The sequence below is a fragment of the Plectropomus leopardus genome, chromosome 19 (assembly GCF_008729295.1).
Source record: "Plectropomus leopardus isolate mb chromosome 19, YSFRI_Pleo_2.0, whole genome shotgun sequence".
NCBI classification, from domain to species: domain Eukaryota; kingdom Metazoa; phylum Chordata; class Actinopteri; order Perciformes; family Serranidae; genus Plectropomus; species Plectropomus leopardus.
In genome coordinates, this window is record NC_056481.1 from 11986817 (window position 1) to 12005661 (window position 18845).

Consider the following 18845-nt stretch of genomic DNA (forward strand, 5'->3'; position numbering starts at 1 on the left):
CAACCGCAAGCAAATGTCCGATTATTCTTGTTGGGATTTTGACCACAAAGGATAAAAAGGGCAGGATGAATGCAGTCGTGTTTGAGGTAAAAATGTTAAAATACTTAAAGATTTTAGCCTCTTTCTCTTATGGCCGTTTTTCTGCGTTTTGCCTTTTGCCTTGAGTCGTAACAAAGTGATGCACACTCGCTGAAAAAAGACAGACGTGTCAAAGGGAATTCAAGGTTGCTTTTTCATTGACCTGATGACGATGTGCAGTGCTTTAAAATGGCCCTAAATAAGCTGATGTCCTCTAGGCAAGAGGGATGCACAAAACACGCCGCTTCATCCGCCAACAATGCCGCGGATGATCACAGAATGTTAAAAGATCCTCATTTTGAAGTGTAAATAAGGCCGGCTCAAAAGTGTTGCCGGTGAGGGCACAATTTCTGCACAATATATCCCGATTCTTAGAAAGCTTGTTCGTGTTAAGCGATACTTAAGTGCTGACCAAAGAGATCATTTCATGCCCCGGAATATACATTGTGTATCACAGGTGGGATCTCGAAAGGTGGAAAATTCATTAGTGTTTATTTCATTGAAATTCACATATCAAAATCCTCCAGCTATGAACTCATAAACAAAAGAGTGAGGGGGCTTTGGAGCCGCCCATGTGGAAAGCATTGATTGCTGCTTGCTTGAAGCCTTCAGGAGTCTATTGGACACAAAAACTTGAGGCCAATTGATTTTTCTGCATTAATTTCTCAATTATGATCCTTGAAGAAGACCACAAGGGCTGCAGCCAAAAAACTCTAGTTGAGGTTGAAGCATGAAGCTTTGGGGCCTTAATGATGTGTGTGTGAGTGCGTACAGTATGTGTCCACGCCATATCTGATCTGCCTAAACCAGAACTGTGATGAAGAACGATTTTGGGATCAATTTTCAGGAAAAAAAAATACCTGAGAGGTAATCAATATTTGAGCCAACTGTGCCCTTAAACTTCACACACTCGCATCCAAACATTAAAACAAAAGGCAAAAAGACCTTTCAGAGCAGCTTTGAGTGTTTAGTGTGCCAGCAAAATGAGAGGAATCACACCACTAAATGTGTAGTTTAGTGTATTTTGATTTTCTTGTTGCTTTTCATACTCTTATTTATTTTTATTTTTTTACCTGAAAAATAACAACTGTTGAGCTGTTGCTGAGGGCCGTGTCCATTCGCTGGACAACAGGTTGGGGATTCTTTGAAGACAGTAGTTTCAGATCAAAGCTAGTTAACAAACTTTTCATAGTGATGTAGAAAGTAAGTATTGTTCATAATTTTAAATGTTTTGCAAAAAGTTGTGCATTTAAAATGTATTCATTTTTTGCTTGATTTGTTTCCCTATAACCTCCGCTAACACTCTCAACTCTTCTTGCATTTCAGACAGTGTGGACATTGGTGGAAAGTAACTCGGAACATTATTCAAGTGGATTTAAGAGGTATGTCTAAAATACTGTAGTAGTACTTCTAAATCTAAAGAATTACACGTGCCCCCCTTTACTATCCAAATAGAGAAGTTAAATTAGCTCCACCTTAACAAGCTGCAGTATTCACATGCATCAGCCATAATCATCCAATGAATCAATATAATAACATAACACTCTGAAAGGGACATTATGAGCACTTCTACTGTTGATACCGAGGTACATTTTGATGCTGAAACTCGTGTAATTTTACTTAAGATTTTGAATGCATTATTTTTATTTGAGTACTATGTCTGGCTTGAATCACACACTAATGCAGTGGTTCTCAATCCTGTCTAACTACCAAAATCTTTTCAGATGGAAAACCTGGGAACAAAATCTAATCAAATAGCATCCAAAACCTTATGTCTATCAATTTAAGGTTCCTTAAAATGAAAAAGGTTGCAAACCACTGCATTAATGTTATAATGGGTTTAAAACCTTCAATACATACCTTGATGTGCCCAACAACTTGCGATATACAAAAGTTTGCATGTGCTTCTGAAAAAAAAAGCATACATAATTTAAGCATCAAACTGGTATACAGAAGTATGAGGTATTAAAGTATGTGTAATACAATATTGTTTAATAAAGACACAAATTAGTGCAAAAAAACTCAACCCACTGCAGGAAATTAAGTGGTTGATTCTCAAAATGTTCAACCATATTTATAATATCTTGTGAAATCTTAACTATAAAATATGAAAAAGAGTTTATATACATTCTGCCATAGTTCATAGTCTGATGAATTGATTTTAGTTTAGATGTAGATGCTATTTTTCAGTTTTCTTTGTTAGGAGATAATGGTAAAAACATGTGACAATTATGAACCTTTGCATCAACTATAACCTGCTCACAACTTAACCTTGGAGGATGTTTAGCTTTCTTTTGACTCGTATTATACAAAGAATGTAGACTGATGGCTCATTAAAGCGCTCATCTTCCCTTCTGTTAATGGAAACAAAGCTAGATGAAGTTCAAGTTCTTTATTCTTATCATATGAACAACAATTACAGAGAAATTTGCTGGCAATGAAAATCTTAGGTCTCAGGCTCCCTCCAACAATCCTTATAAAATCACACATGTAAAAACAAAATCTGCATCTCAGACATAAAATAGTTAAAGTTAAAATATAAGGCTAAAATATAAACATTATCATTAAAATAAAGTAATATTAATTTGTATAGACAGCATTGCAAATAAACACACTGAATATAAATAGGAATAATGTATTTCTGGCATTAGAACTGATAAATATTTGTACATAGAGGTATAAACAGTTTGTAAAAGAGTAAATAAAGTGTATAAAGGTAAACTGATGCTATAATGGTAGAGTGTCAAGTGATGAGGTGAGGAGCTCAACAGTTCAAAAGTCTTAAATCAACACGACGGAGCTCTGATTTGTACCGAGAGGCAACTCATTTGCCTCAAGGTCACGTCTCCATTGTGTTGCTCGTTAATGAGCATGCATGCTGAGCGTTAAAGATGGAATTGTTCCTCTGTACTGACGCTTTTCCGATAATTTATAGCATTGAAAGAAAAACAGCCGCTACTTTATAACTCAGCAAACGAGCCGCAGTGACAAGATCAGGGGAGAAAAAAAGGTGAATTTATGTTTGCTATAATTCCTCTTTGTGGTTTGACTTTCTATAAAGATGATGAAATAATGTGAGCATAAAATTTTCAACCAGAAGTATCTTGAATATCTTGGATAAAAGACTTAATACCAGTTAATGTGCACTGGAATTCAAGGAGCACTACTCTGAGTCACAGCAGCACAATATCTTGTTTTTCCATATAAATATAATATGATTTCATTGGTTGTACAAAGTTGGATGACTAGAACAAACCCTCAGTAAAGCCTGAAGTGAAAGCACATGTGCACCACATTTTGCTCAAAACTCACACATGGTCTCTGACAAAGACAACCTGCCTCCATCATGCACATAATGACCCTTCATTCAGGCTCCGAAAGGTCAACATGCCCACACTTTGGTTTTAATTATGGCCCCATTGTCAGGAACGTGAAGACACTGTTCCTTCTTTTACCTCTCTCACAATAAGGCCTCCTGCTTCCTGTTTTGAGAAAGTACCACCTAGGAGATGCTCCCAGTCTTTTAACCAACAGTCAGAAAGGGCTTTTCCCCTCATTAAAAGCCAAGAGACACGGAGGCCCCTGCATACAAGGCCATTGGAGAAAGGGAAAGTTCCTATTTGGTCCTCGAACACAAAGCAGATGTCAACAGGGAGTCACTTTCTCTGTATTTGTCCTGTGCATCTGCTTTTGGCTTTTTGTTTTATAAACACACAGAGGTGTAGCAACAAATTCTGGGCCTAATGCACAAGCAGTCTTTTTAGGGGAAACACATGACAGTGTACGTTTGTGCTCCAGCAGCATTCACAGTGACTCATTGTGCTCTTTCAGAGACAAATCCTGGTGCAGGGGCTGACGAAAGCATTTTGCGCCTTTAAGCGGTGAGGAGGGTCTTAAAGAGCCTCCACTATTTTTTTATACAAAGTTCAGCCTTTCCACCGATTTGTTTAGCCAATTTTAATTTAGTTATGGCACAAATTTATTAGACAAAAAAAATTGCAAACACAGCCCAAACTTTGTAATGTATGTAATGTTTGTAATGTAATGCCTTGTGGCCCAGACTTTTTGCCATCGACTTGCGTGGTGAGAGAGACGTCACAATCCCTGCAAAATGCTTCGTTTCACTATCAGGATTTGATCAATTCTTGTAGTTGAGAAGGGGGCGCCTCAAAAAAACTGAAATGAAAAGTTTGGTCTTGTTTGAACTTTTTATTTTAAAATTGGCTGGATGAACCAGTAGAAAGTCTGAACTTTGTGTAAAAAAAAATAGTGAGAGCTCTCCGAGGCCCCTTTCACTCCTTAAAAATGACAAAATTGTTCTAGGGTTCATCTTTAAACTCAGCTAACACCAAGTGACTTACAACTAATGCTGCTAGAACACCAACGTACACTGTCATGTCTTTCCTCAACAAAGGCAAATCATGGTTTCAAAAAAAGAAAGGAAAGGAAAGGAAAGGAATGGGGAAGAAAACAAACTGCTTATGCATAGGGCCCAGAATTTGGTGCTGTTCCCCTGCCGAAGAGTTTCAGGATTAAATCACTTTTCCCCCATTCAAGTTAGCTGAGTGTTAAACCAGAAATTTATCTGGGGGAAGTTAGCAACTCGGCTGCACTCGGCAGTTCCGTCCGCTGTAAGTCTCTAGTGCACTTTGCTCTTTGGGCCGCACAGTGCTGAAGTACTGCGGATCATCCCCATGTCATCCAAATAATTTTATGCGTGGCAGCTGATCCTGTGTTCAATGCTGTATCCAGTTCTCTTATTACATCCATGCTGGGTAATCAGTCCCATTTTCCCCCCTACTGCAGCACCCCTGAAAACAAAGGTCAGAGATCACATTTGTTGTCTGACTTCTGCATTAGTGGCTCAAACCAAACATCTTAAACTCATCTTGCAATCAAGACTGGAAACACTGAGATAAAGGCTCAATGTTCATCTCTTCACAAGGGGCCACATTCTTAAGAAGAGCACCCGTGGGGGGTTTATCCATCTATGATTCCTTTTCTGGTTTCATTATACAGTCTGTCAGTGATTTTCTGTGATAAAATCAACACTGTGCTCTGTCATGAGGGCATGCAGGAGGGTGACTGGAGTTTGCATTGAGTCTAACACGCATCATCTTCTCTCCCAATCAAATAAATCAGCATATAAAACCCCTTTGGCTACCTGACTGTAAAGCCAGTGTGAAAATATGACTCAAACCATTAACCCGCTGGCGTGTATACCACTGACCTTTAAGTAACATTTACCAGCCAGCGGTGGCTTGGCTTTCCACTCCCTGCGAGATGCTGCCGTGACGGACAGGTGAGCTGTGTTTGTGCTGGAGTTCATACTGTAGGTTACCTCGTCTCTCCGGTGGATTCCATGTTTAGAGAGTTCAGGACCTGCCTCGGACCTTGATTAATGACTATCGCGTCCATTTCTGAAAAACGCTTGGCTGTTTGTTTTGGAGGCGACGGGAGACAGCTCACGTAGCTGGCTTAATACGGTTCCCACGATTGCTGCGTGTGGATGAGTTCTGGAGACACTCGGCTCCTGCTCGAGTCCTTCAGTAATATGAAAAGCAGTGTGCCTACATTAATCATGAGCGTCCGGGCTGTTCACAAGAGCACTCCTGATCCCACTCCTGGGATTTTTTTCTAGGAGGGGAAGAATGATGCTCTACATGCTGAGATTTTGATTATCGATTCATAAACTTTTAACCTAATGAATTGCTTGTTGAGCTGTTTGTTATATTAGTCAAGACGTCTCTGGAGGGGGATATTGATTTTAGATGAGTGCAGAGTCACAGGCCAATGTGACTCACTCTTCATTATACTATTATTCTCTTCCTCCGCTGTTTTCATTGTGATCTGTGAAGAGACAGAAAATCTTGCCTAATTTACAATAAGGTGCTTTTCAATAATAGTATGCTCCTGCAAAACTACAGCAGTCCAGCTGTTTAATTTCAGAAAGCACTGTATTTCTATACATGTGCATGAACAATTACAGTTTCTATATGTGAAAAGATATTGCCCTCAGTTCTTAAAGCTTTGGTCAACATAACACTGAGCATTTCGCTTTTTAAACTCAAGGACTTAAGAAAATAATTCCTTCACACAAAGCTTTTATTTGTATTCATCAAATATATTGTCCTATTGTGTCAAATGATTAGAGCGCTGAGGGGCAAGGGAGCAGAGAAGCTCCTTTTCTACAAGTACAATAAGAGAGAGAGAGAGAAAAAAAAAAATATATATATATATATATATATATGCATGCTGCATATATATAATCATTTTCTTCCCTCATCATTTGCCGGGTTTTGATGTATGGAGTGTAAATCCCAAGCCTGCAGAGACTGAGCAAATATTTCTCAGAGTAATTAAAATAAATACACAGAAATATTCTGCACAGAGACACAGAAGTTATGTGCTGAATTTAACAAGCACAGTAATAAGAAACACTATTCAAGAAAACACAATTAACCATTTACGCACAAATGCAAGCACAATCTAGACATTTGCTGTCTGATTTGCTTTTACTCTAATATAATAATATATGAATAATATACAGTATGAAACAGTCTTTTTTATAATCAGGTAAATCAGATTTCTCCTTCCTGTCCATTCCAAAAAATGACGAGGACCATTAGCACACATGTAATTATGGCTAACCACAGTATTATCCCGGTGATAGAATTTATATGAGCTGCGCTGAAAATAAATGCTAAAATACTTAACAGCTTCCCTCCCAACAATAGAGGAAATTTGTACTCGACTAAATGCAACTAAATTTAAATGTTAAGTTTTGCTTATTATCAAGTAAACAAACTTCATTACCGGAATAAATCAAAACATAGTTGCAGTAAAACAAGCATATTTCTGCTAGGGGGAAAAAAGAGAAAATGTCCAGCAGTAATATGTTAATCAGTGATGAGAGACCTTTTAGCTGGTGTGGTTGGCAACATGGATGCATGATGGGTAATTAACTGTTTGCAAACACAGGAGGATGTGCACTGTGTGCTGCTGCTACCTTCCCCTGCTCGAGATGAAACAGTGAGGGTGTTCACAGAAAAAGTAGGTGATTTCTCAAAGTAGTTTTGTGTTCTGTGTGAGGATTTTTCAAATCTGTTTCTTTGAGTATTCATGTAGAATTGATTTTACCAGGCATTTCTTTCTTCTCTTTTTTTTCCCGTAGACATTCACTTAGCCACATGTAAAAGAGGAGTAAAAGCTGTTAAATCAAAATTACAAAAAACATTCAGTGATGGTTCCAAAAACCATAATTTAAGACAAAGAATAAATTAATGTTAAAACACTGATTTGTAGAATATTATATATAAGATACCCAATTTAGACTGTGCACAAACTAGCAAAGACTACATACAGTATATGTTAATGTGATTGTACAGCTTTTACACTACAGCATCTACAAACATAAACATATGTGCAGTGGGATTCAGGAGGATTTAAGAGATTCATGGTATTAAACTGTCACCCCTCTTCTGTTCACTCCGCTTATTCAAACACTGCTTACTGACTATGGATCCACTATTTAATTATTCAACATTAAAAGAAATCATGTCCCCAGAATCCTTTGAAACCCAAAAATGATTAAAGCAAAAATGTCTATGATGTAAAACGCTCTCTGGCTACCTGTGCTGTACGAGTGCAATCTGAAAAATGAACAAAAAACATGCCTTATACTAGCAAAATAAATTGGTACATCTTTTATATGTATCGTATATATTGTTAGATATATTTTAAGGCAAAACAGAGGTATTGTAATGTTTTGTTTATGCCCTATATAGATGCAACATGGAGGATAAGGCAAAAAGAAAACATACATAAGTGTAGATTTCAGGGGTTTGCATGGGGCATGTCCCCTACATTATTTAGACCATGCGCATTTGTCTCCCCTATAAAACTATGAATATAGCAGGCGTTTTATTATAGTAAAATTCAAGACATTTACACCATAAATAGATGTCAAAAAAGCACAAATTGATGCATAAAAATTCCCAAGATTGCAGGGAATTAAGTGTTTGACACTTAAATTTTCTGGCGGAGGACCCTCAAACCCTTCGTTTCATATGAGCCCCGGCCCCTTGTATTGCTGACATTGTTATATATATTTCAAGGCAAAACAAAAGTATTTTGGAGTTTATCTGTCATCATAATGATGTTTTGTTTATGCCCTTTAGGTATGGTAATGAAAACAGAAAACATACATAGGCATAGATTTCAGGGGGGTTGCAGGGGGCATGTTCCCCTTATTTCTTAAAACATGCATTTATCCCGACCAAATAAAAACATGAATGTAGTGGGGGGTTTATTTTGGTAAAATTAAAGATATCTACACAATTAGTTGATGTTGAAAAGGCACAAATTGGTGCATAAATAATTTCCTGGAATGCAGGAACCCCTTTTTTATATTGTTGTGTATATTTCAAGGCAAACCAAAGTTTTTTTTTTTTTTTAAATGTTTATTTATCATAATCCACTCATGTTTTCAGAATATGTGCATTTACATTATAAATTGATGCAGAACAAGCATAAATTGGTGCAAAAAAATTTTGTGTTTGACACTTGGCACAGACCCCCCCCCCCCTTTCACATGTGTCCCCCAATTTAAAAAATGAAACCTACGCCCCTGCAAATATACATTCATTTAATGATATTTAATTTCGAAAGCTCCTGGAAACACATAGAGAATAAGAATCCCAATAGAGCTGTCAGTGAGATGTAAAATGTGAAAATGTCATGTATTATTTAAAGAACCTGTGTTTTGCATTTACATTGCTTAAATTTGTGTAAGCTACAGAGACAGAATTATAATTAAATCTGCTCCAGTTTGATAACTGCTGATTTCAATTCTGATTTGCAGAGGTGAAAATCAGTGTATGGATTTATCATCAGGACTCATGAAGACTACAACAGAGAGTCTTGTGATCAGACGCCGCCTCTGACATCCTCCACACCCTGACACATTGAAGTGCGCGGATGAGACAATCCTCCAGCTCTTCCAAACCACAGCTGCACGTGGAACAGAGGTGAGCACGCAAAAAAACCCATAACAAAAATAAATAACACCGACAGAAATCTGCGCGTGCTCCTGCTCCATCATTCAGAGCAGCAGCGGCGACGCAGCCTATCATCATCTTATTAAAGGGTCCTGTAGATTAGAATCACCAGGGCGGCATCAGAGGCAGGTGTCCCCACGGCAGGCATGATAACACGCTGCCAGCCCCCAGTAAACTCTCAGGTACCTGCTGAGGCAATCCGGGGAGAGGCCAGCTTGGAGCTCCTCTGCTTTGGTCTGGTCTGTGTGGGCTCAGGTTTGGAGGGCCCTGATCGGCGGGGTGCCTCTTCTTCCACCGGCTGCCTAAACACAGACACACACTGGATGAGAACCAGAGACGGCAATCCCTTTCCCTTCCTCCCTGCTCCCTAACACTGCTGTCTGGGCTGCAGCCAGCTAGCACAAATACGGCTTTCACCTCATCCAGATAAAGCACATCAGTGATCATTGAGCGGAATAGTCTGCTTTTATGGTGTTGCCTGGTTCTAGGTGCGTGGTGGTAGGCAGATTCACAACACTACACTGTGCACATAATTCACAACACTGCTGAGAGCAGAGGAATTACTGTCATAACACTTGTTTCTACGCGTCTTATGGCACCACGACATGAAACTATATTTTTTTAATAAGCAGGTTTTTTTTTGATCTGATTTATTTTGAGTCAGCCATGTTGCAACAGAGTGTAAGTGTCACCTGGATGTATGTATCAGCTCCATTTCTGGTAAGTTAGATTTGAAATTCATTGTCGATTTTGGGGGATTGCTCCATCAAATATCAGCTTTAACTGAAACTGCATTTCCTGAGCTGATGAGATAAGGTTAGCGAATCACCGGTGCTGAGCTCATCACCGACATGCACACACACAGGAACACACACACACACACACACACACACACACGCACAATCCCCTTATTCAGCTGGAGCAGCCATCAGGTCTCCCCTACCCCCTATTGCTTTTATATATATATTTCAGGTGGGCAACTGCATTTTTTTTGGTATAATTTTTGTTTTGTTTTGCATTTATACACATTTAACCTGTTTTTTTTATGAAAGGAAAATGTTAAATATTTTATATTTTGATGTTTTTTTCTTTGTTGTTCCGTTTTTTTTAATTATTGTTCTTTTTAATTTTAATGAATAGGAACACATTACATTTTTTTAAAAAAAGGTGTTTATAGAATAGCATGCCAAATGAACAAAAGTAGGACACAAACACAAAATATAGTTCTGCAGACACACTAAAATGGATTTTTTTTAAAAAAAAATCATGTGGACAAATTGAATTTTCTTTCCATGTTTAATGAATTGCAATAACCTACAGTGCATTTTATCTTATATTACGTCTTTTTTAGACTGTATTTCTTCAGATTTGGAGCATCCAAATCTACATCAGTTATTTGTGTCCAGTCCTGCTGCTGAGGGAGAAGAGAAAAAAACAAACAAAAAAAACCCCAGCCCAGTCTGTGCTGCCAGTGAGGAATTCAGGTTAGTCCCAGAGGACATCACACCTGTCAAGAAAGCAGGATGCAATAACACCCTCCATCCCAAAAAATAGATCTGAGGAAACATTATCTAATATAATGAAAAATAGATCTAAGGCACTGACAAAGCAGATGAAACAGGAAAACAAGCTTGGAGTAATCGCTTTTATTCTGCTTTGATAGGCCTCTAGTATTTGGTAGGAGAGGAAAAAAATGGACGGATGCAAAAATTTAAAAATAAAAAAAAAGTTTAATTTAAACTTAATTTGGCCCCAGTGTGACAGAGTGGTCTGGTGGAGTCAAACTGGTTGCAAACAGCCTGAGGAAGTACCCTCTTTTCTTTTTTTTTTCTCCACCGGGAGACCGCCCATATGTGCGTTTAATCCACATTTACAAGCAACTCCTATCTTCCTCCTATTTTACCATCAGTGTCCTGCTCCCAAACTGCCTTTTTCCTCCTCACATGCTTTTTCACTGCAGTCGTCCGCCGGCTTCCTCCAGCCTCCCTCTCTCTTTCTCTCTCTCCCCCCCCCTCTCCCTTTTTTTCCTCCTATTTATGAAAACGTCACTTCAAGTCCCTCCCTGTTTGAATCTCATTAGTTTCTTGTGTGTTTCTCCCTGTCAATAATCCTGAATCCAGACTCTCTCTATTTCCATCCCTCTCTATCTGTCAATCAGCGCCGCCTTTGAACTGAAAACCACTCCGACCAACTTCAACTCACTCAATCCGAGCGGCTCGGCTCCTTCTCCGGCTTCCTTTTTCTGCCAAGATTCCCTTCTTTTTTAGTTTTGTACCAACCGCCAGAGCTTTGGAAAACGCCAATACAGACCCCAAACTTAAACTCGGACTTTCTAGATCACCGAGATCAAGGGTTTAAAACTTCGTGTTTTGCCCCCCAAAAAAGATTTTTGCACGGGAAAAATGCCGCAGCTCAACGGCGGTGGAGGGGACGATCTGGGTGCAAACGATGAAATGATTTCCTTCAAAGACGAAGGGGAGCAGGAAGAGAAAATTTCGGAGAACTCCTCGGCAGAAAGGGATTTAGCCGATGTCAAATCTTCGCTTGTAAACGAGTCGGAAACGAATCAAAACAGCTCGTCGGATTCAGAGGTAAGTTGCACATTAAAACATCGATCGTGCCCGGCTCTGTTAAGTTTAGGGGCCTACATTTCTTACATTGTCACCCTGAAGAAAGTTTACTATCACCCTCAACGCCTTAACTTTAACGCAATCCCTGTGTTTCATTGCATTTCAAGGCGGAAAGACGGCCTCCGCCTAGATCTGAAACTTTCAGAGACAAAACAAGAGAAAGTTTAGAGGAGGGTGAGTTTCTGCTTTATTGTTCCTCTCTTGGTTCATTTTGCACCGTGACATTATGACGGAGGGCAGCTCCTCCGCTTAATTCCTCAAATGCATATTTGTGGGAAAAAAATATAAAAAAAAAAAGTTTACAAGGCCACTTTATAAAAAAAGTTTTCTTCTTCTCCCCCCCCGCCATGTTAGCTGCGAAAAGGCAAGATGGAGGGCTGTTCAAGAGCCCACCGTACCCGGGCTATCCATTTATAATGATCCCCGATCTCACAAGCCCCTACCTTCCCAATGGATCACTTTCTCCAACAGCACGCACAGTAAGTTCATTTATTTACAACTGTATGTGCACACACACACACTCCACACACACTTTCACACATGCGGACCCCGGCTAGACACCGACGCAGCCGGGACACGGGAGTGTTGTCACCCACAAGTGCAGCCGATAAAAATGTAGAGCCAAGTTTTGCAACTCATGAAGTGTACAGTACAATGGCATGCATGTCCGCCTGCAGCTCTCCAGCCTGTGTGTTTGTCGTGGGCAGCAGCTAGCATGCTAACGGTGCTAAGCTCCAGGACTCATTGCAATGAAAATGGATATTCTTGTTATATGGCAGGTTATGTGCACTTGGTATTTATTTATTTATTTATTTATTTTTACAAAAAAATGCTCCCTGAAATTTTACTTTTCCAACTTTTAAAAATTAAATGCATGAGAAATTGTAAAAAAAAAAAAATTTTTTTTGGGGTGGGTAATGATTATAATAATTATTTTATAATGTGTGCAGGGTCTTACTGTATTCCAGGCTACAAGTGCATGTTTTTAAATCACTGAATAATGCAATTGGCTTGTGTTTGCACAGCCTCATCAAACATGCCCTTTTTTCTATCACAAGCTGCATGAGCATTCAGACCTTTACACTGGCTTTCCTGACACGCTGCAAGCAGTGCAAAGCAATGCAAAAGCACACAAATAAAATCAATATGCAAATGAGCTTTTCAAAGTGATTTGCATGTGTCAAAACCTATAAAGACATTATGTGAAAAGGTGCATGCGTTCAAATTTGTGAGCTTTTATTTTATTTTTTCTAAAACAATTATTTTTTTTTATTGATGTATATATTTTTTTTAAAGGAGTGATTTATTAAATGGAAATGATTGTGCAACACTATGCTGTGCTCTGCATGCCTTGCTTCTAATGAGGAACCCACTGCCTTAAAAAAAAAAAAAAAAAGCATGTGCTATGTAAACCCATATTTATAAATAAATTCATGTTATTTAGACACAATCAGCCGTGCTATAATTATGCACACTTACTCATTTGCTCAGCACCTCGCTAGTCCCACTGGGCAATGGCAATCCTTAAGCGGCATAATTTTCTCAACCATGGGTGTTTTTTAGCCCCCCTATTTTAAACGGTTGCAATTACAAGTCTGCGCTTTAGGACCTGTCATCTCATTTTACAAGGTTAAGGCAAAGACCAGGCATTAGGAAATATGACCCCCTCCACCCCCCTAACACCACCTCAGCTTTGGCAAACGAAACTGATATTTGTTACCTCGATTTTTTTTTTTTTTTGTGCACACCTTGAAAATAAACGCACATCTGACACATAATGCCTTCTTTTGTGTTTGACACAATTTCTGCTTTCAGTCGCCTAGAGTTTCACATGAAATAATTTTTTTGCTGCTTGCACAATTCTCTCCACACGTGTGTGTGTGTGTGTGTGTGTGTGTGTGTGTGTGTTTGTGTTTTATAGTTTAAAGGATTTTATCATTCCCGGCATATGCACAGATGAGAACATTTTGCCATTCTTTCCCTCTTAGTCAGCCAGCCTTGTTAACGCTACCGGCTGGTATGTGGAATTAGTCACTCATTATTCTCATCAGCACTGACACAAACACACATTCACAACAACACACATGATTTGAGCTCAGGCACTTCCTTGTTTCAGTGGTTTGTAGTTTTCTTTGTGCCTGTCACAGAACTGTGCCCTGTCCGCGGAGCGCTTGTTTCATTGTGCTCATGCAGCAGTTAGAAAAGCAGTAAATTGTGCAGTGTGGCTTGAGGATGCTGCGGCGAGACAGTGCTGACCTTTGCTCTCTTAATTCCACCCCCTGAAATACTATTTTCAGAAAAAGACAGTGTTTTTATTTTTATTATTTAAATATGTGTCACCTGATTTGTTACCTGTTGTTTAGTTTAATCTCTGCGCCAAAGTCATGACAAAATCTAAAAGCCACTGCTGATTATCGAAGAGATGCTTTATTCGCATATTAGGAAGACGGCATACATTCCAGCTGAATTCACACATCTACCTGAGCCGTGGCTGTAGATGATTTTCGGCTTGCGGTGATCTTCCTACTGTACAGCCTCGGCCCCCACTGTCTGCAGCGCCCTGTGTGTCCAGCCATTAGAGCTTTGAAGTCAGCGGCCGCTGTAATATAAATGTATTAGACTTAAAGCTGGCATAAATAATTCACCTGGACATTGATTAGCTGTCTTGCTCCCTAACATGTCATGTGAGGCACTGAATATGACTGCTAGTATTATTGGAATGAGACTTTTCTCTTCTCTTGTCATGAAAGGCTTTGATTCTCGCTGCTTTTCCCTTCAGCTTTTCTTCTTCTGCTAGTCTTGGTTTGCTGTGATATTATTTTAAGGATGTAGATTTCAACATCTAGGCCTTTTTTCCTTTTAAATACATGTTTTTGTATTTAGTATGAATCATAGAAATTGTTTTTTTATTTTTATATAGCATAAATTTCAGTCAGTTTTCTCAGAGCAAAATTTAGATATTTTTTTCAGTCCGCTGGCACTAATCCTGATCTGTCTGGACATTTTACTTGTTTCTGTGATTTAACTTTTTATTTTTGCACGACTTGAGTGGGAGAAAAAAAAAATTCCTGCATGTGGCGGTTACCATAATTTGTCTGACCTTTGGGAGCCATAATCAGTGGGAATTTGTTTTTCCTACCACCTAAGTCCAAGGAGGCTCACAATTTAGTATCATTTAGCAATTTGACATGACGTTGTGCCCGGGCTTTAAAAGCCTTCCTGTCCTCGTCTCTTCCTCTTCTCTCCCTGCCGTCTCCCTCCTCCCAAAACCTCACACAAAGGCCTGCTGGATCACTGGGTGCAGGTTGAATTGGAGAAGTGGCCTGCCCAGTTCACCCCGCTTTTTCTATCTCCTTTCACTTTCCCCCTGTTCCCTTTGCTCTCTCTATCTCCCTTCCTCTCTCTGTCTACCTTTTGTTTCCTGCCGATGCTAACACAGGGCTTGTGGAAAAAAGGCGGCGGGTTAACTGCGGTGCTGTGGGCTAACATCACACCTCAACAGGTCTGGAGACGCAGAGGCTCAGGGAGGGAGAGCAGGATCTGGGCGGCCAGCTCTCCTGCATCGGGGGCTGCAGGGCCGTAAATCCACTGGCTTTATTTACTGCCTCTCGGACTTATGAATGTTAAGATATTTGACGCCACCCCTGGCCCCATAATTCTCCAAGCCTGGAGACTTTTGGCGGAGGTTTTGAGTTTCGACGTATAATTACGAGTAGTTTAAAAACGAACAAGAAAGTGAAGGGGGGGGGGGGTGAAAGGGAGAGAGGGGGGGATGAAAACGCAACACCAAGCATCCACCGCTGTGTTTAGAGTGAAAAAAGACGCTCCCAGAACCCGTGGCGATTCTACTACAAGACGGTGGAAAGGCTTTGTGTGCTTGAAACAATAGCTTTTCTCCCCTTTTCCCTCTTTGTTTCAGTTGTGTTGTCGTGCCAGGATGCTGCCGCAGATTCACCTTCTTGAAAAATAAATCCACTTCTATCATACAGGCTGACTTCTCCCTTTATCGCATTTTTTTGTATTTTTTTTTTTTTTGGGGGGGGGAAGACATAATGGAGGATTTTCTGGTCAGATTATTGCAATGAACATGCAGGAGTGAATGCAACGCCACCTCCTTTGTGCTCACGTGCACACATTGCTGTGGCCTTATCTGTTATAATTGACACAGACAGACAGTATCTTTCCTAAACGTGGCAGCAGCATAAGCATAACAATGGTATATCATATGGATTATGTGTGTTCGGCTGCTGTAAATGGATTTTTTGGCTGTGACAAGAGGAAAGATAGTTTAATGCGGATTTAAGGGATAGGGCCCACACCTTATCAAATTGGCTTTACATGTTAATAGGGCCTAATTGGTGTCCGCGGGGGGTTTCGTGGCTCGACGCGGCCGCATTTTGTGCCTCTAGCCGCAAAATGCACCCTGAATTTAGTTGGAAGGTTGCGCTCCTTTTGTCTTGCAAATCACTTTTGTTTACAAAGTATGGCGGAAGCGGCTCCCGCTCTCTCTCTCTCTCCCTCCCACTACTCCTTTTAGTGCTCCATCTCTTCCTCTCTCTCTCTCTGCTGTTTCTCTCATCCTATGCGAGGAGAGGGGAAAGAAAAGGTCCTTATTTTTCTTCGACTCAATAAACAGTCATAAAAAGCACAATCTGCTTTGGATTTGAGGAGTTAAGTTAGAGAAGGGGAGGGGTGGGTGGGGGGGTGTATTGCAATGAACGGGGGGGGGGGGGGGGGGGGGGGGGGGGGGGGCGGGGATGCAAAGTTTGGCACCATTAAATTAAAATTGGGGCCTGCTAGACATTAGCGGTGCACAGCACATTCTCGAAGCTTAATTAGTCCGAACTGTAATTGTTCATGGTCTGCCAATAGGAGTAATGCTCAGGAAAAGTGGAGTTGCACTAAATCGGCCCAGGGTTTTTAAAACAATAAATCACTTGCATATTTGTGCCGTGATTCAGATGGAGGCTCGACCTCTCCCATCTCGACATGTGGTAAATTGTAAAGTCAATGAATCGCAGATGTAGGGGTGGGGAGGTGGTGGTGGGGGACTCAGAAAGAGAGAGGGAGAGGGAGTACAGTAAGGTTTTGTTAGTGCCTGGTGAATGAATGGAAAAGATTTGTGCAGTAAATATTTACTGAGGAGATATATATATTTTTTCTCTCCCAGCTAGCGGGGCTTAATTGTCTAATGCTGATGATGTTGGCAGGCTGAGCCGTGTGAGAGCTTACGCGCTCGTCGATCTGTCACTCTGTTTGAAACACCACAGAGGCAAAAAAAAGAGAAAAAAAAAATCAGTCAGTTTGTGAGTGTGTTTCTAATCAGATTTTTAACTAGTGCAAAGGGAGTAGTGGTTCCCTGGTGGCAGTGTGAGCTCGGCTTGGGTGTAGCCAGCTGCAGTCAAGTCTGGTTTGGGGCTGAACCTTTTTTTAATTAAATCATTGACTTCATTGTTTTTAATGTAATAACAGCTAATCTGATGCCTAATTTTGACTTCAATGTAACAGATTATGCCTGTTACTCATTAAGTCATAGCACAGCCTGGGTATTTTTTTTCCTCTCTTTTGGTAAAACAAATTATTTTCAGAATGGATAAATCCATTTTCACCTCCTGTATCCTTCCTTGTTTCTGTCAGTGAGCCACCACACTCTGCTTTTCTGTGCCTGAGCAAAGAAAAAAAAAGGCATTAGTTTAGCAGCTGTGCACTGGTGCCCCCTCCCCTCCAGCCCCCAGTGTAACCCCCCTCCTCTCTCCTAGCCGCTGCTTAATTTTGCACTCTCTATGTTCCTTCTTTCTCCCATGCATTTCTATAGAGCTCAACACAAAGATAGTACTGTACATCTGGAATGCAACTTTTGTCATCTGTTAAATATAGGCTAGCTCTGCTGCTGGCCCACAGGGTTTGGGGCTCCCTGAAACATGGAAATTAAATTATTGTGCGTGTTTGCGTGCATGTAGCCACCACTTATATTTGTGTCCATATACAGGGCATGTAGCTTTATTTTTATTTACTGTTTTTCCTTGGTAGACAGCATTTTGCACTCTCTATTGGAGAGTTGACTATTAATTGAAAAACTGTGCAGAAATATGCACAGAACCAGAGAGTAATTTGGTGTTTGAGCATTATTTGCATTGTGTATCTTATTCTAAAGAAAAAAAAAGAACATTTTGGAATACTTAAACATGAATATGCACCAAACTTCCTATTCGTACCTTTTAAATACATTGCTCTTTTTGAATTTTAATCTTCTCGAAGGACAGTGCATAGGTAGTTAAGCGGCCTCCTGGATAAACGCATGTGTTGACAGTGGTTGTTGGTGGATTGAGCAACCTCTTCTCTCTGTCCAGCCAGCAGAGTGAACTCACTTAGAGCTGTCTCTAATAAAGAGACTTATTGAAAATGGCAATAAGATAATTTGAAGTTGTGTGCTGGAGAGTTTAGATTTTATTGGCAGTGTTACTGTGCTGCATCCAGCTGAAAAGATAAGGTTAAAATGATTATTGATCCCATCTTTTAGATATAAAGGTTATGGTTTGGATTAGCTAGTCTAAGAGATGATTACCTATTGGTATTTCACAAAGGGCCATAATTACAGAACCTTTTTTTTTTTTGAGAAGTTTGAAGAATTTTTAAAGGTATTTTGTCCTGCGGAGCTGTAAACGTGCATTTAACCATATATCAACTATAGTGCATTTTTGGTTGAGGGGTAAAAAATCCACAGAATGTTATGTGAAGAATTGTTTGAGCTCAGGTATCACTCCAGAAATACTTCTGGTATGTGCATTTTTTTTTTCTTCCTCGTCTTTTCCTTGCCTTGAATGTGCATATTTCTGTAAGTTCATTCATAATGGGACCAGAGTGCTCCAGTAGCCAAATGAGTTCACCAGTAGCGGAGTGGGAGGGAAAGCACGGGGCAGGAGGGGAGGGGAGGGGGGGCAGAGAAAAGCGGGAAATGTGTGTTTGGGCTCTGCGTTGTGTGTGTGTGTGAGTGAGTGAGTGGAGGGGGACGGAGGGGCAATGGCGGTGTGGGGGGGGGGGGGGGGGTCGGAGGCACAAAAGCCGTCTGAATAGAGCG

General features: G+C 40.2%; 1 protein-coding gene across 4 annotated transcripts in view; it reads left to right on the top strand.

Annotated features, from left to right (window-relative positions):
- Positions 1-11092: 11092 nt before the first annotated feature.
- Positions 11093-18845, top strand: part of tcf7l2 (transcription factor 7 like 2) — a 97237-nt gene continuing 89484 nt past the window's right edge. For 2 of the 4 annotated variants that reach the window (XM_042507480.1, XM_042507481.1), the window contains exons 1-3: positions 11095-11728; positions 11875-11941; positions 12122-12246. In XM_042507480.1, coding sequence (XP_042363414.1) covers positions 11540-11728; positions 11875-11941; positions 12122-12246 — 381 coding nt within the window. In that variant the 5' untranslated portion in view covers positions 11095-11539. Of the gene's footprint in view, positions 11729-11874; positions 11942-12121; positions 12247-18845 lie in introns of all 4 variants that reach the window. The other 2 variants (XM_042507482.1, XM_042507483.1) reach the window with 2 other exon arrangements.